Raw genomic sequence first — 26,298 nt, 5'->3', positions numbered from 1 at the left:
CAACTATGACTACTGCCATCAAATGGGAAGTCATATCAACACAAATTAGGGGACAATTTTAAATGTTCTTCATCCCAGTCAGATTCTAAAACACAGCTGAGTCTACACACAGCTGGCACTTTGACAATATCTAGGGTAAGTGAACACAAGGAGAGCATTTTCAGGTGCATTTTCAGGAGAAACAAGCACACAAAATGAAAGGTTTGACAGTTGCACCAAACAGCTACGGACTTTCACTTTTCCCTTGCATTATGTTTTTCACATCGCCCAATAACAAACAATTGTATATGGATCCAACATAAGCCATTCTTTATTGGACTGCTAGAATTTCCCCTAGAGCTTGCACAGAATGTATTTTACAAGGCAATTTTCCCCATAAAAAATATGCAGATCTGCGGGTTTTGCTTGCTCTTACTTTGATTGGTTTTGGTTTGAAATCATTCTATAAGGTGACACATATACAAGTTTAATGTAAAGAACACCTAGGGGCTTTGGGCCAGATGTACTAAGGATTTTAATAGTTACAAATACTCAAAGTCGGTTTTTCCGACCCACTATTATGTCAGAATATACAATCTGACCTAGGTATATAGGTCGATTCCTAAAATTATTTAGTGGTTGCAATTTACAAGCAGTATTTTGAGACCAGTTTTTTGTACATCTGGCCCTGTATCTTCTTTATTGTGGTATTAAAAAAAAGTATTTGGTACACCCAACTACTGCTAAAGGCAAATTAACAATTGCCTTCTGCTGCAGGTGCACAAAATAATCAATGTAGTTCACTCTGGTCGTTACATTTAAATGAATGTCCAGCTTGAACTAGCGGTCTAGCCAAAAGGCCTCAAAGGGATAAACTTTTAATGAAAAAAGAGCAATCACCCTACTGGTTTTGATGCCTGAAGACCACAGCACCGAGGCGAGAGGCAATACAATTCTCATTTATTGCCTGCTTGGCACAGTCCATTTATTACATCGTTGTCTGCCTTTCTGCTCGCATGTGCCCATCCTAACCTTTTTTCTGTCCTGGGCATGTCTGTGGTTGTTCATATTGCTCCAGTTATATTTACGAACCTGTTTTCTGCAACCTAAAGTATTTGATCCTGTTTACATCTTCAGCACGTTCTTCAGAGTGGCAAGGGGGAAGTCGAGGCTTGCTATTACACAGGTGCAGGTTTTGGAAAGCTTTATTGCACCCTTAGTTGAAGGCAATGCTGGTTGATATGTTGAAACACTTTATTCCTATTCCCGTCACTAGAGGGGTGCTGTCTTCACGCAAAAATAAGAAAAACCCTTAGGGGCATGTTTAAGAGCCTCTAGCACCATTCTAACGCCACATTAGAGTCATTGTTTTACTCTAGTGTGGCGTTAAAAGGCCAAAAACTCTGCATCATGGTTACAAAATGGTGCAATGCATGCATTGCGCCACTCTGTAACTCTGTGCGCTACATTATGCCTGTGCCAAGCATAATGTATGCAAAGGGGGCGTTTCCACGTTAGAGGGGCCGATACAATGGCACAAGAAAATCGAACAGATTTCCTTGCGTCATTATTTTCGGCACTTTTAACGCCTGCGCAGAGATAATATGCCTTTACTACCATACTTCTGCAATGCTCTGAGTTCCCTCTTCTTCCCTGCTTAAGATGAGTCACATCCTGCTTTAGCAATAGCAAGCAGCATCTTCATCACCAAAGTAACTACTCCAACCACAGGTAACATCCACACATAGTGAAGAATGTGCCACTATTATGGAGGTCAATGGGATGGGCACATATTCTTGGCAAATACAAAAAAGTAACATGTCACCGGGCTTTTCAGAACCATTCTATCGTTTAGACAACATTCTGGGAGTGTGCCTGCTCCTGTAGAAAGAAATGCACAGTATCAACCTAAAGGTATACACAATGCCAAGGCTGTTCCCTTGGGAAACAAGCCAGATGATGTCACTTGTAGACAACCTATGGAAAGGCAGCATTAACTCCACTCCACTGTCCTAAACCTGTGCCAGCTTCAGCTGCTAAAGCAAAGGCTTTGTGCCCATATTGTACATCAGAATGAACACGTTTCAAGGTAGATCAGTCCAGGATCTCTGTTGTTTCGACACAGGATAGACACTGCCTTTGGTGGTATTCAGGAGTAGCAGTTACTATACCCAGACTTCACCTATGAAGTCCAAGGTGCTGCCGTTGCTAGCCTTAACCATGAAGGCAACAACAGGAACAGGTAGGAAACCTCTGATACCTTCTGTAGTTTTCACTCTTTGCCCTTCCCCTTATCCCTTATTATCAACCACAAAGCTGTGGAGGGGCTGGGACGGGAGGTCAATGCTGTTATGTCACTAGGGCCAAATGTGTTCAATGAAACTTCCGCCCGTCCACCCCGTCTATGGTCAACATGAATAGGAACGCTATAACCATCACGTCACACAGTTCTGCTGTTCAGCTGTGTTCACCTACAAGAATAACGAAAACAACACTTTTTTCTCCACAGACTTTATTAAAATGTAAAAACATCAGAATATTTCTCGAACACATATTCTATGACAGTCTTGTAATGCTGTACTATTTACAATATCCTCAATTGCAGTATTACATTCTTGAAGGAGACTAAGGGGAAGGGATGCTCCAGATGTCAGACACCCACATGTAAATGTAGGTGAGAGACGAGCCTCATGCGTGATGTCATCTGAACACAAACAGGACGCAAAGACCTTTTCGTTAGTGCACTTCATTAACACGCCAGAGGGTCTCTCCTGCCATCTTTATTGGATTCAATTTAAAATCCCTCATTTTTTCATCCCTTTTCCATCATCCCACCTCAGCAACTCAACAGCACATAGGTTAGCAAACACATAGGGTGAATTTACAATATGGTATGGATATCAGAAACACATGCCACATAGCCTTGGGACAGAGAGCAAAGATAGTTGCTTACTGAGCACATGAAAAAAGAATTGGCAAGATCTAGAAAACATAGTTGAGACTTGATATTGGAGGCACCATTTCAGAAATGTTTAGTTAGCCTTCAGTATTGTATGATAAAAAGCTCAGACTGCTGTAAAATAGTGGAAAGATTCAATCAAAAGTAATTCGCAAACAAGGACGAGCCCAAACGGAAACCTGGACAGATTGGTTGATATAATGCCAGCTCTTTCCAAACCCCAATGCCCATTCAGAGGTAAAGTATACCAATGGGGAGGTGTTCAATGGGCTAGTCTGCTTACGCTCCATTACTCCACAGCAAAATCGTTTTGCATCACTTTGTGTTGCGATAACATTATACAGCGTGTGTGTAGTACATGCACCAACATTGCTGACATGCTGTTAGACAGAGGGCATGGTTTAGATTTCAGCGGACGGGGTATCCATCACCGTTATGACAGAGTAACCTGCTTGCCAAAATAGAAATCAGGCCCAGAGTATCTGAGGGTCCTCCCACCTGGGCTCTTCTGAGTTTACGGCACACAGTGAGGTCATCAGCAGTACAAAGGCAAGCCCCTGTTCTTTGCAGTATGCTCAGGACATCCACAGATTTAGAATGTGGTTTGGGTAAAACTAGGGAAATGCAGCCCAGAGGGTGACACAAACATCCTCCCTACGATGCAGTAGCCTCTTTGGCAAGTTAATGTATATTTTGTTGGACTGAGATAAAACATTCTTATTATCTGGGCTCAAAACGCATTTATTGTCAAACAGGTGTAATCTCTTTCATTTTAGCTGCTTTACTGTAGCTGTTTCCACAACCTCCAAATGAGTTGTCTTCTAGAATATGGCAGGTTTCAGGTCTGTATAGATATCCGAATACTATAAAGATGAAAGAAGGGACACTTTTGTGTAACAGCAAACTAACAGGAGTGTATAAATGAAGATGCAAACGGTTCATCTATTTAACATTTGCCAAAATGCGTTTAGCGTTTCTGAAGTACTTTCCACGTATTCAATATCTGATTTACATATATGATTAAACCACAACCTACCCCCAAAACTGCCGTTCAAGAGGAGACAGCACCTCCCAGTCAGTTTACAAAATGTACAGTGAAGACCTCATTAATGTCAATAGGAAACGGGTCTGAGGGAAAACTAAAGTAAGGAATGACTAGAAATACTAGTTTCTCACCCCTCTTAGTCCTCTATGACTGCTTCTCCAGCTGTATGCTTGGAGGATAACAACGCAGGCCAACTCATTGCTTTAATGGAATATTGGACTGGTAGGTATGTACTGGTTAGTCGAGACTAGTGTTCTGTTTGGATGAGCATTTGATTTACAATAACAGCGCCTGCTTAATGTGTACTTTTGTTTACAAAGGGTTGCATATTTGTTAAGATTAGCTTAGTGCATAAAAAATGAGAGGGTTTGTGGTTAGACGTGAATAGTGTGATAGGTCCCTGAGTACAGAAATAATTCTATTGCCTCTGAATGAGGCTTGCAGCAGTTTGCCAGAGGGTTGTTACCACATCCATCAGGTAAACAGGTGTCTACTGCTCTGAGGGAGTCTACAGTTGCACAAATGCGAAGACAGATCCAGCCAAATCTACAAGACATAATAAGAAAGGCAAAACTCTGTGATTCACAAAAATGTACAAAATAACAAAACACACCTTTAAGAAGCAACAGCAAATATGGAAAAATTAGACAATGCGCATATTCAAGATTAAAAAAAATCTACTGGAACTATCCCTTTAAACACAAGCCTACTGTGCAGTCAGTCTGGTTGCAGTTAGTGGCACTCCACAAAAGGGATACATTCAGTGATGTATCTTTATCTTTAATCTACTTTTATTTCTATGGGTGTCACTTATGTGAAAAATGAACCTACAAATAGGAAAACATGTTACACTGGGCTGTGAAGATTTCACTAAAAGCATTCCTTTGGAGCATACCTGATAGAGGTTTTATGACACAATGTAGGCAGGTCATGCTTCCTTCCAGGAAAAGTGAGTATGCATAAGAGTTTTCAGAAACAGGTTCCCGGCTTGTTATTAGGCTCCAGCCTCTAAGAAGGGTAGGTCTTTTCAAGCAAGATATGATGCAAATGAAACCTAGTCCTGGGTCAGTGAATTACATAATAATGTTCTGCTCTTGATTCATTCCAAGTGTCCTGTGTCTAATATAGTTTCCAGCTCAGCACTTGTTGGGACTTTAGTTTCTGCTTTGTCTGAATGTAGCGCCGGCAGTTGACACATCAATAGTGCTGAGGGGAAAACAAGACCAATACAGTGTTCAGACCATTAACAGAACACTAGTGGTACTCTCTCCTCTGCTGCGGTATGGCTTTGGTCTTGTGGATAATCAACAATGCTATTCTGAAAATTCAAACAGTGTTGTAGTAGGTCTATCATTAGAACTACAATTAGACAATAAACAGAGTGGCTCCAGGGGAATCAATAATACCTAGATGAAAACATCACCAGTGAGGTGAGAGCATAGACTGTTGTAATGGGAAGTTTCCACAGTGTTATGGAAGGATCATCACTAGTTCTGTGATGAACCTATCAAGCATGCTATGTTGGCACCATCAAAATGTTGACGTGGGACTATTTGCAATGAGGCCATCACATGGTTGTGGTACGCTGAGAATGTCCTGGTGATTAGGGCACAATGCTAGTTGTTTCATGATGAGAAAGTACTGTGCCTGTCTTGAGAGTATCTGGTTATACCTGAGGGTCAGTGAGTGTTATTTAACACTTAGACAGGTTATGAGCACTAATGAGGTATATTAGAGGATGAGATGGTTCCTGAACAGTAGGTGGGCTGTAAGATTGAAGCCCTTAACTAACTTGTGGATACACAGTCGCTGACTGCAGTTAGGGTTGACCAGTGATTTATCCTTGTGCATTATGTCAGTATGAGTTCAATATAATCAGTATCAGTGAGATATATTTATTGCTGAGGTAATCTTATTGTTTGTGCGGTGTTTGTTTTGTTATGTAGCGGTACTTGCTTTCAGGTAATCTAACAGACACTTTTCTAAATCTGCGGTATTTGTTAACTAGTATTGGCGGAGTCCTCACTCTATTTCAGGTGCTGTGACCTTCTCTGGTCTAACTAGTCACGGGCACCTGATCAGCACTTTGAGTTCCAAAGTGCATTCATTTGATTTCTTGCACTATGGGTTGAATGGCCATTGAAACATGTTTCTGCTAATGTTGGACACAACACTAAAGGACTGATTTATATATTGGTGAATGGGGTAAACTCCGTCCGGGCAACAAAGTAACTTACTTTGTTACCCAGACAGAGTCTTTGTCCACCAAATTTAGAAATGACTGCCAAGTAGGTGGTCATTTCCAAATCATTGTCAGGAACTGAGGGACAACAGTTCCTGTCAATGCTTTTGTAAGTTTGAGGCACTGCTTTGTGTCAAGATGATGGAGCCATCCATCAAAAAAATGTTTTACTTAAAAAACAAAATTCCGAAGCAGGAATTTACTTTTGAGAATTAAAAAATGAATCCCTCGCCATGGGTGTCACATCCCATGGCAAGGGAGCATTTTTATGTTTTTACTTCCTCTCACCACCAGGGTTTTCATGGCAGTGGCAGGCAGTAGAAAATGGCTATATGTCTGTCCATCTAAATTGGAAAGGCGAACACATAGGCAAATCTCCATTGAGCCATCAGAGAAGTTTGGCCAGACCAGAGATGGAGTAGTCTCCGCCACTGCCAAACTATGGTCATCACCAAACTATGGCGGGTAAACCATTATGCTAGTGGTAATGATAATCTGTTGGGTTTGTGACGGAGTATCCTTATCGCCAACATATAAATCGGGACCTAAGTCTGGCGTACAGTATGGCTTATGTCTAAAGAGACAATCCCTGACTTTGTTGACTGAATTGCTCATAAGCTGTAGCGTGGGTTACATGATAAAAAAAAATAAACCCTCACCCTTAGCTATGGATATCTGATTGAGACAATTATTTAGCTGCAGTGTGATTGACTCAAAAACGCAGTTGCTGACCTACAATCACACTTACTCACAAAATCCCTGCTCTGTAGGATGAAAACCCATTTATGGTCTGCTTTCCAGGATCCGAATGGAAATACCGTTGATATGCAATGTGGTTTATCCAATATTGGGGCACTTCTGGACTATGCAATGTGGGTCTGCTTATGGAACGACTGACAATCAGAGAGCTCTATTTATTAAAGGGCAATGACATTGTGTGATAGGCTGTTACAGTGAAGTGCTGTTCACAAAGAGGCCTTTCTGTATCTTAAATAATATATTGTGGCCCATACAGAGTCTGTCTATGTCTATGGAAAAACAATTGAGTAGAATTCTGTAGATGGCCCTATGGTTGTATGACTTCATACACTTTCACTGTTCTTAAGAGAACGCAACAAAAATAATGTGAAGTAACAACAGGTATGTTAATATTAGCAAGTATATGTTTCGGATGGTACGCAGGCTTATGACTGGTAAACACTGGAAGTCAGAAAATTACAGAATCTATGTTCCTGGCCTTTCCATATCATTTACTCCGGTTACAAAGACCATTGACTTGACATAAAGGGCATACTGAAAAATGGGACATTCAGAACTGGAAAAAGTTATTAATTCAGGCAGATAATAGCACATGAGGTGGAGGATTCCCAAGAGAAGTGTCCCACTATTGTATGACAAGATGTCAACTTCTGTCCACTAGATTCCAGAAGTAGGACATATTGTGAACTGTAAGTGCCAGGAACCTAGAGAAGTGGACCCTACTCCTGAAAGCCATATTGACCTGTGAAGATAGGAGTAGGTCAAGTGGATGGGTTGACAAAATTATGAAGTTTTTAACTGGCATGTAACTTTTCTCCCAAAATCACTTTTGGCTCATGAGGATGAAGCACGTCCAGTCCTGCAGGTGTCACCTGTGTCTGACAAAATTTGTGAGTGCCCAAAATGATCACTGGAGGTCAAATGAATAAATGGGCTAATAGCACTTTGAATCCCTGACTGGGCATCCCGATGACCTAGTAAAAATATTATAAGCCTTATTGAAGGGGACAGATACCAATCAAGCGGCGTAAATGTGCTTTGTCTCCCCGTATAAATAAGAGTAGATGTACCAGGCAATCCTTTTAACTGTGGGTGCATCTCTTCTGTTCCTCTGCAGCCTTAGGAGCTACAACTTTCCCCTCATCACAATACTATCTTTATAAACCAGCTTCTCAGCTTCCCCTTTCCTTTTCAGTGGACAGAAAGAAGCCTTGCAATAGATACACAAGTTCATTTGTGGGGCGCCTCATTTGTCAATCTGATCAGCTTTTGGCACCCCTGTATACATAATTTCATGTATAACTTGCAGAAAGGCTGAATTCACCACTGATTCTTGGGTTTCTCTACTTTCTTTGGCTCACTAATTACTGTACAACTTGAGGTAAAAATTCCTCCACAGTTTATGTTCCTTTGGTACATCTATGTTTTCTTTACATATCCACACAAACATGCTCTCAAGGCAGTGCGCAGATGCCAGCATTACTGCCAAGAATGCCACTTGAGGTAAATCATGCACACCCACTATCACATCATCCATGATGCATATCATGAGATTGCTACAAAGAAATAAATTATCTTACAAAATCTACGAGAAGGAAGGTCACTTTTTGGAAAACAACTCTAAAGCAATGCCTCAATAAATAAATAGCGCGTCCTGCTAGCAGGAATATTAGGGTAGTTCTGTTCCTGGTTTTAAAGCTGTGGCTTATTCATCACTGGCCGGACCATAATTATTTTACTTATTGTCTTCCTATAGGGTCCGATCAGGAAGCAGTATACATCAAATACGTTTATTTCTTTAAGTTCAACTTTTGACTACTACATTATTGTCATGTTCTTAACATCTTCTACACAACTCAGTCTCTACTTGAGGACTGGTCATTCTCCATTTTTGTGGCTAAAAATTCTGGTTCCTCCAGATGCCAGATGAGTTAGACTAGACACTGGTCAAGAGTCTCATCTGACCTAACCAGACATTTGTCACTATTTTTATGTTATGTTTTTTTGACTGATGCTTTTGAATGAGCTTTGCCTTCCTGGGAGGTTTCACCTTTAGCAGAAATACTTAGTCATAAAGTCATACAATACAAATGTGGACAGAAGACTAATACTTGGGCTACAATGCCTCTCTTTTGATGACTTCTAGTGTACCCTGTACAACATCTCTTTCGGTATTGGGTTGCCGATTTCATCTCTTGTTGAAGGCACCTTCCAACCACAGTCTGACCTCTTTGAGGTTGTAAAAGAATGGTCCCTTGCCTCCCAAGTAGGCAATTTTCTGTCTCTGAACAATGCACACTCTCTCGAAAGCAACTCCATATGCTACATTGGTATTGTTGTCCATGCAGTCAGCAACAACCTGGCATTGAGCAGGCAGAGAAAAGTGTTCCACAAGCTTCAGAGCTGCAGCACAGCGATCTTCTTGGCTTTGGTGCTTTTTCACTTCAAACGAGGCACACTCATTGCCAGGAGCTGCCCAGCCATCCGATGGGTGAGCCTCATCAACATAGACCAACAAGAAGTCGGCAACACCAGAGAACTCTTCCACCAGCTGGCTGAAGACCGACAACTGGCTGGCAAATGGGGGTCAGCTGGCAGAGCCAAAGTTGACCACCAACGGCCGCTCTGGAGAGGCAAAGTCCAGGATCCCACATTTTCTACCATCATTTGTGCTCTTTTGGTCACCTGTCACATGAACCACACTGGAATTTGGAGCTTCTTCACCCAGTTTGACCTAAATCAAGACAAAAATATGAAGTATTAGCTTGTGTGTTAGCATCTCACACCAACAGTGATTCCTGCTACGATATCAAGAACGGGAAAACCCCACTGCAAGTTTAAACCTTTTTAAGGCTGTCACATAATAAGGGTGGCATGTAATAAGATTGGAACTTCAAGGACGGCAGGCAACACGTGATTTCCATCTCAAAAGACCACTGATATAATCAAGTTGACAGATCTTGAGGTTTACAAGTTATGGGCGATGTACGATACATAAGACACATGACTGCCATACCATCTAATACATTTAATGGTTGGATTGTTGCACATGTGGACTGTTTTAAGGTCGGCAGGTGGTAAATGTGGCATATTGAAAGATTGCCACGCTGGAATCAGACCCCATACTTCAGGCAAAATTAGTAATGTTCTGAGTAAAGTCATAGGTATATGTTTGTCAGTCATTGCTGTCTCCCTCATTGCAATCTGTGGTGCTTAGAATTGCAGGTTACTCCCCATAGCTGATGAGCATTCTGCATTTGAAGCGAACTCAGAACTTTAGGCCCTTCCTTGACATCCATTTCTGTAAACTACACTGCTCGAATGACAGTGGTATAACTAAATTAATCTGCAGTTCTGCTCAATTGGTGTCCCTGTTCCTTAATCAATTACAGGGTGTCTGGTAAAAGAGTGGGCAAGAGAATGTTCCAATAAGTCCATATCCTTATCTATAGTTGTCTTTGTGTTTCCATTTAATTTCTTGATGTAATAGATGGAGGATTACGAAATGGGACAGCTTGACATAGTCAACCAATCGAAATTAGTACAAAAAGCATGCAAACCAATGGCAATACTGTAGTTTTTAAGAGCATCCTGTCAATCTTTCCTCTTTCATTTATTTTAATTAAAATTCTTCAACATGGTTATAACCAAAGGTTTACTACCTTCTAAATGTCGTTGAACAATTTTCAGAAACGAAAAACAAAAGCCCAAATATTAAGTGATTGCTTTCTGACTGCAATACATCGAAGAGAAAAAGAATGCAAAGGCTCACGATTCACTGTATTTTTGAAAAAGTAAATAGTCCCTTGTGCATGGCAATAAAATTTCACCACAGGAGGCTGAAAGATGTGGTAAGAGAGTAATACTCCCCTAGGTGGAGCTAAACCACACTCTGTGGTATATTTACAAAGAATTCACGCAATGCAGTGCAGCAAAGTAACGTTGCTGCGTTGTGTGAAAGGAAGGGAGCACAAGTGTTCTACATCTTAAAATAAATGGCAATGTTTTACTCTCCAACTGTACTGGCCCAGTTTGGACTGAATAGCACCAACACTGTGCCATAGCCCAAGCATGCCTGCTTCATGGTCAAGATAGTTCTAGTGCAGGAAGTGGTCTCTTCCTGCACAAAAACTAACCTTAGAGGAATTTTCCACTACTTATGTGTGCTGCTTTCTGCAGCACACATTAAAATAGAAAATAAGAAGGAGAAATAAACCTGTTTCTCCTGGTTCACCAGCATCAGGAAGGTGCATCATTTTGGTGCAAATCCATGTCTACATACATCTCTTTGAAAAATATGGGTTTGTGCCAAAGTCCATGGGTGGATGCACGGGAAGGCCTATGAACCACCCACGGCACGCATCTCTGACAGTTTACGCAGCAAAATGTGTTGCATTGTGTTACTTTTTTTTTTACAAAGACACATAAATCAACATTTTGTAAATTCCAAAAATAATTTTGTGTTGGGGCTGCGTCAAAAAAGTGAGCAACCCCGATCCAAACTCTTTGTAAATATGGGCCTCTATGTATATTGGAATGCCCTGGGAACAACATGTCCTGAAGACACCTGTGCCATTAATTAACACCTTAAAAGGACTGAGGTAATATAATCAAAATCAGAGTAGAAGAACGTGTACAAAAAGTGCAATTTTAAAGATACATTTAAAAATATATAATGTTTAAAAAAGACATTCGTCAAAAACACAGCTGTTCCATTAAATTGGTTTATCTGACCACAAATATGTAGACATGTAGGATGTTTTACAGCCTAGTTTTTACACTACTTTTTTTTAATGAAGCCTCAATTGGGCTCTCTGGACAGGCCTACATGAAAATGCCAGGAGTCAATCAATCAAAGTGCGCGTGACATCATATTTGCCTAATTACCTATTTACAATGGTATGACCTTTGAATTTATTGGCCCTGGTTGTGGTGGCTCACGGGGACTACTTCACAATCGCGCTCGCCAAGTTACCGCCATATTGCACTTCTGCTGCCAGAGTGAAACAAAACTTGCCTTTGGCCGGGTTTGGCAGCTGACATTAGCCAAGTGCAACTCATTGTGGTGTAATATGCAGTAATAAAATAGTCGGAAGCTTCTCCGTAGAGAGATTACTCATCTGGCTGCAATGTTAAGAATTATGAGTGCCCTGCATTTCGAGGTTCCCATCTGCTGTTTCTAGAAGCAGAAGACATCTTAACTGGAAGGCGTTAATGTCTCTCTGTTCTGTTATGAAACCTATTGTGTTGTGTTTCACTACGTTTCATTGCGATATTTTACGTGTTGTTAGGTTAGGTGGTATTTGTAAAGCACAACTTATGTTTGATGCCAACTATGACCATTATCTGGCGGCTACCACTGTAATGTGGCAGTCATTATTTACAGGTTTCACCAGTGCCCAATTTAAATTAAAAACCCAGGGGCATACATACATTGCCCCTGCTGCTCTGGCAGCTCAGTGTGCCCCCACATATTTACAAGGCCACGTAAAGCCACCTTGCATGGCCTTTCATGACCTTGTATACATGGTCCCCTTTCACGCAAAAAACTGCCTGTAAGGGGAATTCCATGGGCGTTGCTGTGAGTGTTCCCACACAACACCCATGGAATGTGACGCAGTCCCAGATTTACAAGGGTGGGAATGAGTCAGAGTCCTACGCCACCTCAGGAGTGGCATAAAAATGGTGCAACAAGGAGAAATAGCTTTATTTCTCCTCGTTGTTTCCACTTTCTATGTGTGTTGCATGCTGCAGCACACACAGAAGGAGAAAAATGCCACTTGTTTATGTGCAGGAAGGTGTCCCTTCCTATACGTAAACAATCATCCCTACAATGCAGGAACCCCTGCACCGTGGTGCAAGGGTGCCAGCACTGGCGATCAGCAGCAGTTTGAGCACCAGCACAGAGGAAAGTACGAGGACACTCCTTATTGCTATAAATGTTACACATCCCTGCACTTTTCTAATGGTGCGGCACTTCAAGATGACTTGTGGCACCACACTGCATCATTTTACTCGTAGATATGGGCCTAAGTATCAATGCCCTTCTCATTACTGCAGCTTTCACCATACCTTGCCCTGCCAGCACTGCCAGTGACAGTACCAACACAAGTACTAACCATCGCACCACTACAAGTGTGACAACTCGCACTATACTAGGTCACTAAAACTTTAAGAATGGTGTGGGAGACAAGTATTGTTCACGTTTAATGTGTATTGAAGTATTAAACACTGTTGTTAGGTGCCTTTCAAAATTATACAGCGCCACCATGTGGTGGACTGCCATTAGTGCGGTGTTGAGTAGTGCTGGTGCCGAGCACCGGGAACCACCGGCTCAACCGAAGCACTGTGTTTAGGTCCAGATTTACAATTCTTAACACCACATCGACACATAAATATATTGTCAAGGAACCTATATGTGGAGTTAAGAATAGTCAATCTATAGAGACATACTTACCTTCACAATATTGTGATAGTCGATATGTTAGTCATAATATTGTGACAGGTTGATATTGAAATCTTTTCAGTAGAAACCCGGCATTCTGCTGAACCTGCAGCTGTGTGCACTAGTTCTCCTACATACGCGCAATAGGTCTCAAAACAACAGTGGGAATATTAAGTGGTATTGCTTTAGGTTTATTATATAGCACAGGGCAAACTCGGCACACAATGTGATTACCAAATGTGGTAACTTGAAACAGTATGGCACACGATATCACAGAGGAGCACAAGTGCATTGTCACAATGTCAATAGAAAGTAGGAACATGTGGCTATACAACAGAACACACATGTAATCACATTCTTGGTATAAGAGCATTTTTGCTTAGCGCTAAGCGATGTCTCCTCTCTTTATACCACAAACAGATTTGAGTGGCCTAACCAGCCTTTGATGCCAACCAACCAGCAACAGCCACTTTTCACGCTTGTCAGCTAAATATATATGTTATAGTTTTAGATCACTGGTATGTGGGTCTGGGGATAGATTACAACCTCGTTGAGGTTAGAGTCCAGCCTACAAAAGGTCAGTGGTAGATGAGCCACCCGCCAATGTGTTTTCGCAGAAATAACGTGAAAACAGACACAGTGTTAATGGGTGGTACACTACCAGAATTCTGTGGTCTAAATATTGTCTGACAAAAATACTGTGCCCTAAAGATTGGTTACAAAAATATCTCCCCTTTGGAGATAAAAATAGAAAATCTATACCCAATGGAACTATATTTATATAAATGATATTTAGGCCACAATATTTATGTCAGGCAACATGTTCGTTATCAATATTCTGTCAGTGTTGTGCCAGAGTACAGCATCTGTGTGTCTTATAAATTTGATGTTTTTTGATTACAGAACTATGACATACAATTATTAAAAGAGGCATACAAAACAACGCATTGTGAAGCAAATGGTAAAGCCCATCACTCCTATTCCATTAGTGCAGCAGAGGGAGAAGGAAAAAAGGAGCAGGGTTATAGCACCTCCCCTCAAGCCTAGGCAAAGCCATTGAAGTGATGCCTCCCTCCTGCAGGTAGTGCCAGTGAGAGCTAGTGGGGATCCTGACTGTGATTGCAATGGTACTTGGTGGAGAAGTGTGTGCAGTGCCATAAAAATGTACAATACAATAAAAAATATAACAGGGGCCAGCAGAAACACTGAGGTGCTGTAACTGTGCAACGGGATATTGTCCGCTATCACAGAGGATTCTCTGCATTAGGAAGTACATCTCTCTAATTTATTTTGGATTGAAAAGTAGACATTGATGGTAAAAAACTACATTGTGTCTTCCTGAACCAGGGGAAGCAGCCATCATGAAAAAACGAGGTTTCCTTTTTCCATCTAACCAAAGAATTGTGGTTAGGTTCGAAGGCAGAATAAAGGCCAGCCAAGTGGAATCCCCTTTGGTGCATTTCCAGGTTTCAAGGTTTTAATCTGTAACCACAAAACCACACCATGAGCTCAGATGCCAGGCCCTTGACAGCACAGGTTAACTTGTTGTTAGGTGGCCCGTAGGTTCCCAGGCTCCCAAGTGAGTTTGGATTCACAACACCAGTAAAGTATTTGGACTCCTTTCCACCGCCAGGAGGATCATCATCCAAGCATTGCCATTCCTTGTCTCGCACCTCTGTCAATTCCGAAGCCTTTTCAGAAAAACGCTGAAAAAACGCTGTATTTAAATGAGACCTTGGCCTCAATCAAGCAGAAGACCTTACTCACTGGATGTGCTATAACAGCACTTTATGGAGTGAGGCTGAGGCAAAGTGTAGAGGGGCTTACCCCTGTGTCTCTGACACAAAGGTTAAGTGAAGCATGAACTGTAGGCTCATCAACATTGTTGCTTTTTTCAATTCCTCTGTTCTGGCTGTGGCAATTACCAGGTAATGAGCTTGTCTAGACCTAGAAGCCTTTAGCAGGGTCTGGGTACAGGGCACCTCCATGGGGTGGAAAGTAAGGCCATCCCACACTTTTGGGTGGGACTGGTGAAGATGTCACAATTAGGGAGCAATTATGACCTTGATCAAAATTACCTTGACTTGTATAACTAACATGAATTACACTGCGCTATCACTATTTTACAAGAGTTTCACTGACTGTTACAAAATTTGAATGTCTAATTGTGTCAATGATTACTCGATGACTGTTGGAGAACTGAGTAAAATTAGTATGATTGGTTTATCTGGTTCCTTGGAATTGTGCAATGTCATTTTATTTGCGTATCAATCGCTTACCCGCTATGCAAAAACCACACTCACAAAACATAAAATCATAACAAAGATAGAAGAAAACAAGTAATATGAAGGGCACACAGTATCTAACCACAAATCAATCCTTCCATATTGATAGAAAGGAATACATGAAAATAAGAGAGTAGAAAAAGGGAAAAAACAGGGGAATGAAAGATAAAAGGAAAAGTGCTGAGAAAAACATATATTTTTTTGTTTTTTTGTTTTTTTGCTTAACTACTTAGAACCCAAATTATAACTGTGGACTTTACAACTTGTCATAAAAGCCAAGACTATGCCTGAAAACTCAATAATACACAATATAATAATGGAAATTAATAGGACGGTCAGTATAAACTTTAAGACACTAGAAAAGCAAAAACATTTCTGGTCGTTCCTAAATGAGCTAACCTAAAATATAGTAGCATAATTATAAACAATAGGAGAGTAGTACATTTTCTTTAGTTCTTACCCATTATCCACCCTGTTATACATGCCAGAGGAGGACTGATGTTGTCAGGCTTGGCAAAAGGGCTTCTGCAACACGTTGTTCTGAACCAGCTATTCTGTTTGCCAAGTGACTGGCGCTAGTTTGTGTTTGAACCAAGAGTGTCGCTTCGCAGGCAGGGCTACGCCTCAGCGGCAGAATGCGCATTTGTAAGAATGCCAGCTCATTGCTTTGGTACTGGGAGCCAGGATGAATGAACGGACGTAGACCCTTCCATCCTGGAGTGCGTCCCACTCTGCATCATGATGACTCATTTACCCTTGGCAGCGTTTCTCATTAATGCCCCTTTTTCACCTTCTCCATTTGCTCCTAATGAGCTTCTTCCATGAATGGGCTAATTGTTTTAAGGTTGCTCATGCCAATGGAAGGAAAGTCCTGTTGGCAGGGGTGTCTAGGTCAATTGCGATCTTTGTTATACCAGTTCTAGTCACTGAAGAACTCACAAGTGGCCATGCCGCACACAATTTCCCTTGACGCTCTGGAGTTGTACTGTGTTCACTACTCAGCTAAGTATGATGGAGTGAGGCTCAAAAAAACACATACTCGAATCCCAAAATGCTTTCCCAGTTTAAGGCAAATACTTCATGTAGCTGCAAATGCTTTGGATATGAATATGGTTGTAAGAACTAGCTGTGCCAAAGGGTTGAAATGGAGTCAGAGGGTAAGATGCCTCAAACACGGTGATGATCCACAATGAGCAAACAAGTCAGCTGTATATTAGTTTAAGATGGTGAACTTGGTTCAATGACAGTACAGAGATAAAAGCAACATTGCAAGTATTTCCAAATGTCACCTTTGTTGGCTGCCAAAGCAAAGAGCCAGACTTACCTGTCTTCTTGATTACTAGTCTACACTGAGCGTGGCTGAGACACTTCCATGGAGAAGAGATCAGCAACCAGTTCACATTAACTTTTTCCTTACAAGATAATGTGCTTCAAAGCCAGTTTAGGAACCCTACCAGTTTTACCATCTTACTACAGTTCCGCTACATCGTCACCTGAACTCCATTTGCTTTTTCAATAATCTTTTTTTCTGAGTAGCCCACTCCCATCCTTTTTAAAGCACCAGTCTTATTTTAGCCTTCATCTTCAATTTTTGACCCCTGTTGTGATATAATATCCATACTAGAGCCCCATCTCATCCTCCTCAAGAGTGTCTTCTCTCCATTGGTATCATCCCCTCAGGTACATATAAAAGTGCGTAGGGCTACTAATATGGTAAGATCCAAGGTGCAAAGCAACAACGGGATCAACAAATTTGAGACAGCATGAGAGTAGGTACCAAAAAGGGAGGTACCCTCAGTTTCTTTAGAACTGAAGTATGGTAAGAGTGGTTCCAATGTCAATGGAGATGTGGTTAGACATAGTGAGAAAAAGTGTGTTGTGCTCTTTTATTTCCTAAGAAATTCCTCATTTCCAATCTGGTGATGTCCTTGCATGACAGATGGTTCGTCGTTTTTAACCTAGGTATCAGATTGTTCTTACTTTGAGCCTGGTAAGTGGCGCAACTGGTCTTGCGGAAGACACCCACTGGGAGGCACAGCCAGTGATGTTCCCTCAGTGTTTAAGGGATGTGGTCTAATTTCTTCTAACAGTTGATGAAGCCACAGACAGTACAATGGTACAATGCTCCTCAGAGGTGCTAAAGAAAAGAATGGGAGGTAGTTGTGCAGAGTGTGCTCCATTCAGTTGTGAAAGGACCAAAGCTTGCTATGGTGATCTGAAGTAGACATCAGGTAGTAATAGTTCCACATTTCGCAGGAGGAAGAGTTGGTATCAAAAAGTCTTATTTATCAAATGAAGGATTTCCTTCATTAGGCTTCTGTCATGCTGGAATGCCACCCATCCTTCCAGACAGTCATCTTTTTCTGAAATCTAAAATACATCTGGAGCTCATCTTCTCCTCCTTGGACCTTCATGTCTACTTGCAGGTTCGTCCACCTTTGAATCTTTATGAATGTTATTCTGTTGTTTCTTACCTCTATTTTCTGAATTGTATTGATCTTTCTAGCTCTCCATCACATTTGTAATTTCCATTCTTGAAGCTCCCTACTAGTTTAATTGATCTACATAATTTCTTGCTCCTTAGTCCAATTTCTGGAACTTGGCTGTATTTTAGAACAGTTGTTTATCATGGGGATTCCTCCAACGTGTGGATGTCTTCCTATTTCTGGGGTTTGATCTTATTTTTCACAATGTTTCCATTTTTGAATCTCCATCTCATTTCTAGAATGAAATTTCTAGTCGGTCCTGTTTCTGGAACTTGAGCTCATTTCTGAAGGACAGTGCCACTTCAGAAGCTTGTTCACCTACCTGGGACTCTACATGGCAATATAATTTTTATAGTTTGATTGCATTTCTAAAGATTCTCACATTTCTGAGGAGCTTCTTATTTCTCTATTGCTGTATCGTTTTTTAGCTCCTTCCATTTCTAGAGTTTGTTTGCAATGCTTCATTCTATATTTTTTAACCAATTTATGGAAATCCTTTCACTTACCAGACCTTCACATTTCCCCCTTAAAACATGTGTATTTTAATAAACCCTATTCTAGACCTTCAGCTGGCTAGAATAGCGTCCCTCTTCTTCACTAGAGCGCCATCTTTGTCTGTCTTTTTTGTGTTCCCTCTTCTAGTGCATCATCCTTCTGTATATTCATGTGGCCTATTCTGTGCTTTCAATATTTCCTCTCTTTTACCAACTTTTATCAACTTTTCTTGCTTCTTTGTCCATCTCAGTCCCTGGCTTCCTCCTACAGCATTATTTGTCCATTATAGCTACTTCTGGTTAACCGCTCCTTCAAAGTTATTGTATTCTGAAGCTTTACCCCAGGTTTCCTGTTGTGTTTGCCTATTTTGACCTCTGCCTGCTTTCTGATGCTCTATATCAGGTTACAGAGCTGAATTTTACTGGTTTATATGAAAAGTGGGTAGTGCCATTAACAGCCACTGGCTCTGCCTAGCCTTACCATCCATTTAGAGATCCAGGCATGTTGGGCCACCTCCCACTTTCATTATAGGCCGTTTCACCTCTGCTTCTAACTTGGCACAGGACTTGTAGATATGTCTTTTTGTACTTCACCTGCTTCAATCAAAATGAAATATGAAACACATTATTTGATGACACACGGATTACCCTCCTCAAGATTTAGCTTGAGTAGGTTAGGTGTATCTATGTAGTTTTGGTCCCCTGAGTTACACTCAGACTTGCCCTTTAGATTTAGGCTTGATAATTAAAGCTTAGACTTAAGACATGTGGATGAAGTTTCATGTTTTTGCACATTGGGTTCAAACTGGGAGACTGTAGGAGTTTGGTCTATATATAATATTATGGTATTGATTTTTTTATAGATTCTGAAGATTATGTAGGAAAGAGTATGAAATTACTAGAGAATATGAAGTATTGTGGTTGTTAGTATTTAAATGCATTTCTGAGCATGACAGATTTTACAATAGGAAGCATATGTAGGATTGTGTTGGAAAACATGAGGTTATGTGTGAGAAAGGTAAGTGTGAATGAGAATATGCACATAAAGACAACTTTTTGTGAGTTTGTGTGAGTATATGTGTAGAATAGTTTAAAAAGTGCCACAGATTATGTGTATGTGATGCACGATATCAGTTGGACAGATAATGAGTGTGTGAGAGACATAACTAGATAGAGTTGGTGCCACAGTGAGCAGATGACATAGTTTGATGCCCTGTTAGGTAAAAATGGGTAGAGAGAGCACAAGACGGTTAGTCTGCCAGACAGTGAGAGTAAAATTTAATGGCATGTGTAAAATGGTACAACAGTGTGAGAATGTCTTCTTATTCTCGGGTTCTCTGTGTGACAGAGAACGGGAGGGTGACAGAATGTAAAACAGTTAACATACAATAAACCGAGCATGAGCTGGTTTGCATAACAGGACAAGTGATGGTTGGAGTTCTTGAGAACTGTATGGGATAGGTGATCAAGCAAATTTGAGGTATGTCAGAGGGGAGGAAGGTCAGGAGAATAGGTGGTTTAGTGTATGAGATTTCGTGAGAGAGGAAGGATGGGGTTGGGTGTCAGAGCGAGGATGAAATTGGATGTGACCAGTGCTTTAACTGGAAATACAGAAGTGCTGGTATTTACTCCTGAGAAGTACTCTCCCATTAAATGTATTGCAGCAGAGCTTAGAAGTGCAGGTACTCTCTATTTAGAATTAAAGAAGTGTAGGTGCTCAGTACCTGACAGTACTTGCCCATTTAAATCATCGGGTGTGACAAAGTATGAGACTGCTTGAGAGAAGGAGGTAGAGTCTCGGTGTGTGAAAGAAATTGTTATTGAATGTGCAAGTGCATCATATTGCGAGTCTGTAACCCCGAGACTGAGTATATGGAGGCATATGAGAGTGTCTGTGAGGTATAAAACTGGATAGGGTGTAGAATATAGTAAGATCGGGTGTGATAGGGTGTGTGAGGGAAGAAATGAGATTGGTTGCGTGAAAGTGTAAATTAGTGAGAGCATTTTAGAGTTGGAGATTGGCGGGTGTGACACTGAGTCTGGAATCGGGTGCGACTTTGAAAGAGTATTAGAGTGGGTACGTGACAGTATTTGGGACATAAGAAACTGGGTGCGTGATGGGTGTTATGCTGAATGATACTAGGTGTGTGAGAGTATGAATAAGAGAGGCGTCAGTTTAGATTGCATAACGGAGCAAGTACGGGATGATGTCAGTGACAGGGAGTGAGAGGAGCATGAGACTGTAAAAGTAGGATATTGTGACGTGCGGAAAGCGTATTATGTGGCTGCGACCATGAAGGGGAAGTGTGACACTGCAATGTGTGAGGGTGAGAGCGGGAACAGTGGGCACACTCACTAAGAGGATCTTGATATGTAGAGGAGGTGTCCATTTCTCATGAGTCACTGCCCACGTGCACAGCCTACATTGTCTCTCGGTTTGTGTCTCATCAAGCCCCCGTACACCCTCGTACCTGAGTGAAAAACAGTGAATCAGACGAACTGGACCCTCGCCAAAGCTTGCAGAGCGCCCTTAGGGATCAGCTCCTCTAGAGCCTGACCTGGTGCAGCGTGCTGTGCAGAAAGAGCCGTGTACATCACAGGGGTATTCAAGGCCTGGGCAAGGCGCCATGAATCCGCGCGAGCGGATGTTGTCTACAGTACACCATCGGCTTTGTTAAGAATGGATGCAGAGGTGCCATTCCTCCCTAGCCATTTTCTAAAGAACGAGTTCGAAGGCGCTTGGACACGCTTGTCTTTTGGTTGCAGCACCAGGTGGTGGGAACGACATCTGGCCAGTTATTATCCAGCCCATTCATTCCTCTTGTGTTGAGTTATAGTGGTAAAAGAAATTGAAAGTCTGTGTCGTCTTTTCCGGGATTCAATCCTGTGATGATCAGGTTTCATGAAACTTCACGCAGCTAATGCACACCCCTGGGCTGTCTCACAAAACTCACCAAAGAAAACTGGCCTTCTTCAACAACTTGCGTTGGAGTATTCGACTGTGGATACTCGTGGTATAGTACCATCCTGTACCACAATACACCCCACCACTGAGTTAAATGACACGATCCATGGCTTCCTTTGCAGCCACGTATCCCCAGCTCTCCTCAACAAAGAGATCTGGGGTGTTCTGGGGCCCCTGCCATGACCCACAAATCCACCAAGTTTAGAGACGAAACTGTGATTCATGTGCTTTACATATCTTTCTTCCCTTCCCTTCTTCCCTCCCTTTCTCTTTCCCTTTCTTTCCCTTCTCTCCCCTTCCCTTCATTTTCCCTCCCTTCACTTTATTTCCCTTCTCTTCACTTCCCTGTCCTCTCCTTCCCTACCCTTCTCTTCCTTCGCCTTCCCTCCACTTCCCTTCTCTCCCTATGCCTCCTTTCCTTACCATCCACTTGCTTTCCCTCTCCTCCCATTCACTCCCCTTCCACTCTGTCCTTCCTTCCCTATGATCTTTCTGCGAACGCAGACAAGTCTCTTTATCTTCCTTCCCCCTCCTATACTTCCATGCTATGTCCTTCCTTCTCTATTGACTTTAAGTGAACTCATACAAGTGTCTTTGTCTTTCTTTTTGTCCCCTCCTCTATCTTTCCCTTCCCTTCCCTTTGTTCTCATTGGCATTTCATTGATCTCAATCTGGTCACTTTGTCTCTCTTTCACTACCAAGAATAAGTTGCAATTGAATTCTTGCAGGTAGCCATTATAAACCCAGCTACTCATGTTTCCGTCTGCTTTCAGGGACAGGTGATACAAATGGTGCATTACATTCCACCTGCCTCCATCCTTCTATGTCACAAGGATTGCTTTTCACAGCCATGTGCTAGTGGCTTACGGTATCTCCAAGAAGACCTGGGCTCTGTGCAATCTCCACTGATGAGGAGTATATTGAAGTATTAAGCGGTATATGTCCATTTATAGTGCTACCACAGGTAGGAGGCAGTGAAGCACTGATCCACTTATTGGTAGTCCTTTACATAGTAAGGGTGGGGGGAGGATATTTTCACCTACATCCCACTTAAAAAGTGTAGGCAGGAGGATCCTTGTCAAGCATGCCTTCAATTGGCAAATCAGGTTTGAGTTACATCTCTGCTATTGATGCATTTTATGAAGAAATCCCAGTAGGCACCAATAAGGATGCAGTCAAGCATTTATAATACACCACAAACTTAAGTTCCAGTTGACTCTTGTTTGGAAGATGGAGAACATGTTCGTAAGTTATCAACTGTAGGACCACAATTCTAGTTCTGGCATCCCTAATTTCTGGTCCTTTGGAAGACACACCACCTTCCCATGCCTCATTTTCCTTAGCTGCCAAAACCAGAAAAGTTTAGAAAGAAGTAAACCTGCACAATTCAGTAATGGATCAAAAGAAGACAACTACATGTACTTCCCAACTAGCATCCATTTTTGGTCCTTCGATAGATGAAAGACTTAATTGTCTATCACTTAGGCAAATATAAATCTATAATGATATATATCCTGATAATTTTCCATCCAAGCAACCATACCCAGTTGTAGACTGAAGAAGTTAATATACCACAACCTGAAAAGGGTTATTGGAAGTCCATAGTCTATTAAGCGTACCTTAGGATCCTAGGACCAAGAGATATCCCAAAGCCTTTTTATATAGGTTCCTCTCCATCAAACATTGGCAACAGAAGACTATCCATTGTCTTACCTGCTTGTAAGCGTCCAATAGGAAGCTGTTCCAGACGCAGCGCAGCCCTTCTGAGGTCAGCATCCGGCGCCTTTCGTGGCACGCCGGCTTGGACCGGCTCAGCAGCAGCACCACGTGCTTCAGAAGGACAACAGAGTCATAGAGGGCCAGGAAGAGGCAATTGCATAAGAAACCTGGCACGATTTGCAGGGCGAGCAGCAGGCTGGCACTCTGAGAGCCCATGCTGTCAGCCGGGCATTGATGCCCATGCTCCTTGGCTTCCTCGCTGCCCATGAAGGAGAGGAAAAATGCCACCTTGTTCCTGGCTGCGCTATACAGGACACTGCCCCAACAGGTGCCCCCAACTGTTGGTTCGTCGCAACCTGCCTGCATAATTTGGAGGGTTGGTTAACAGGGGCATGAATTAAGCAATAACAATTGCCAACTCAGAGGACAAAAGTTCACCCCTTTCCAAGTTTTGAGTATGGCAAAAGTTACACCAATAGTGAAGTTTTAACAATTAGTAAAAGGACATAGAATGGGTCAATCTGGATATGTGGTGTGGAGCAGCCACTCCCCCCTCGCCATGTGCACCACGCAGCCACCTTTCCCCTCTCTGTTGCTGCTCTGGTCCAGTCAGTTTCCTCCCCGTCTCTCTCTCGCTCTCTGTCAGGCTTTCTCCCCGTAGCACCCAAAGGTTCTCCTCTGGTGGCCTTGCTACGAGCCGTAGCCTTTTATACATTCCGCGGCTAATTGCTGCAATAGAGAAATGAAAAAAAATAATCTTCGTTCCGAATCTATTTGTGACGTCAGCACCAAAGAAGGCTTTACTCTGGCCAGGGCTGCGGTGAATAGAAGAGGGAAACACGAACTTTTTTTTCTGTGACGAGGGCGGGACTACCTTACGCTTTTGTTATTTACAGGAGAGGCGGGTGCCCGCCCCTCTCCCGCGTGTTTGTTCGCTGAGGAAAACTAATGCTCCGCAGAAGTTTGCCACTGGGACTGGCAGCGCGCGCCGTTGCTGGTGGAGGGAGTTCGAGGTCCAGAGCAGGAGGGGTGGCGAGCGCGGTCCATTCACGTTCAGCCCAGCTGCCTTCTGAGGGGTGTCCGCACCCTTTTGAATGACTGGCTGTTCTCTGCACCCCATTATCAAGTTACGGAGAAGTAAGAAGAGAACGTGCTTTGCCCTGCCGCATATTAGATGCTGCCTGCTGAGAAGTGGACGGGCCGCCTCATAAACAATATTTGTACATAGGCTGTTGTATTTAATTGCATTTTGTATAGCGTTTTGAGACCTGACGAGGAACTGAATCACTTGCAATCCTTACAAGTAGTGGTAGGGTCTTGTTTCTGTCCAACACTGGTATTACGCGATTTCTGAAGTACCAGTGCTTTAAATGGGCCGGTACTGCCCGGTACTGAGTACCGGCACTTTTTTATTTTGAGAGGGAGAGTACCTGCACTTCTCAAGATAAACCTAATACTTCGAATTGGAGAGTACCGGCACTTCTCAGAAACAAGCAGGCACTCTGATATAGAGTACCTGCACTTCTGTTTTTCCATTTCAAGTACTGAGAAGTACTTGTAGTTTCTGAAAGTACTACTTACTGCGTGCACAGAAGTGCCTCTTCTGTCTCCTTAGGAGCAGTGTAGAGCGTAGAAGTGCTATGCCTTACTCATCAGTCCTCCATAGTGGTTGCCTGTCTCTGAAGTCTTCGGCGTGGGAGAGAGACAGCCAGCGCCCGTCCCTTAGGAGCACGGCGTGTACAGTAATGGTGCGCACTACGTGACTCTCTTCCAGCACACTTGGCCGTTCCCGAAGTTCCGCAGGAACAGTGCAGAGCCCGAGGTGTTAGAACTCGCATCGCTCCAGGACGCTCCCGGGCTGCCAAGATGTACAGTACGGCGGATATATTAGTGGCAGCCCATAAAAGAGAGCGCCGGGAGTTCTTGCCAGCTCCGTCCCTGGTCACTTCGTGCGATTTGTGAGCCTGACACCTTTGCATTTGCAGTCATCCAAAATGCTGATTTTGTTTTTTCAAAGCCTACAAACGCTTCTCTTTTTAAACTTTATTTTTCCTCCTTCTTATTCTTAAAGCACCAGTTCTTGAACTATATTTCTACTTCAGAGCAGCAAGATAGTTATAGTTTAATAAGTTAAGCACTTGCTGCTGAATCGACCCAAACAGCCAGAATTAGGTTCCAATCAGCACTGATTATATCAGGTTTTCACCTTTTTTGGGGGGGGGGGGGGGGTGGGGAGCATAAAATGTCCACAGCCAAAGATATGCTGTGCAATGGTTACTTGATGTGGCGCAGCACCTGTCACTACGATGGTCTATCGTATGTGTTACAGTTACAAAGCAAATCTGCTTGTTCCAGCCCTTCTCAGTCGCTGGTAGGCAACTGTTAACTTAGTCACAGCAAGGATCGCCAGAGCGTTTCCTTATCACTCTGCTGAGGGATGCCACAGAAATCATAAATATCTAATCTGCCAAGTCCTGGATGAAACACCAAACTGGTACGGAACACAAACGAAAGCTGACTCAAGTGAACACAATAACATTTTCATGACTTGTACTGACCTGGCCGTTGTAAAACACTTCCAATACAAAAGACTGAACTGTATGTATGTTTGTTTTTGCCTGTGTCACTGGGATCCTGCTAACCAGGACCCCAGTGTTCATAAAGTATGCCCTGTATGTGTTCCCTGTGTGATGCCTAACTGTATCACTGAGGCTCTGCTAACCAGAACCTCAGTGTTTATGCTCTCTCTGCTTTCAAAATTGTCACTGCAGGCTAGTGACTAATTTTACCAATTCTTATTGGCACACTGGAACACCCTTATAATTCCCTTGTATATGGTACCTAGGTACCCAGGGTATTGGGGTTCCAGGAGATCCCTATGGGCTGCAGCATTTCTTTTGACACCCATAGGGAACTCAGA

General features: G+C 42.4%; 1 protein-coding gene across 1 annotated transcript; it reads right to left on the bottom strand.

The window, feature by feature from the left end:
- Positions 1-2,480: 2,480 nt before the first annotated feature.
- DIO2 (iodothyronine deiodinase 2) lies at positions 2,481-24,059 on the bottom strand. The gene is made up of 2 exons (XM_069208368.1): positions 23,373-24,059; positions 2,481-9,718 (listed from the first exon to the last, which is right to left on the bottom strand). Exons 1-2 carry the CDS (start codon positions 23,742-23,744, stop codon positions 9,173-9,175), a joined length of 918 nt encoding a protein of 305 aa, XP_069064469.1. The 5' UTR covers positions 23,745-24,059; the 3' UTR covers positions 2,481-9,172.
- Between the last annotated feature and the right edge of the window lie 2,239 nt (positions 24,060-26,298).

The sequence above is a fragment of the Pleurodeles waltl genome, chromosome 9 (assembly GCF_031143425.1).
Source record: "Pleurodeles waltl isolate 20211129_DDA chromosome 9, aPleWal1.hap1.20221129, whole genome shotgun sequence".
Taxonomy (NCBI): Eukaryota; Metazoa; Chordata; class Amphibia; order Caudata; family Salamandridae; genus Pleurodeles; species Pleurodeles waltl.
Note: the sequence above shows the minus strand (reverse complement) of the source record. Positions and strands in the feature narration are given on the sequence as shown.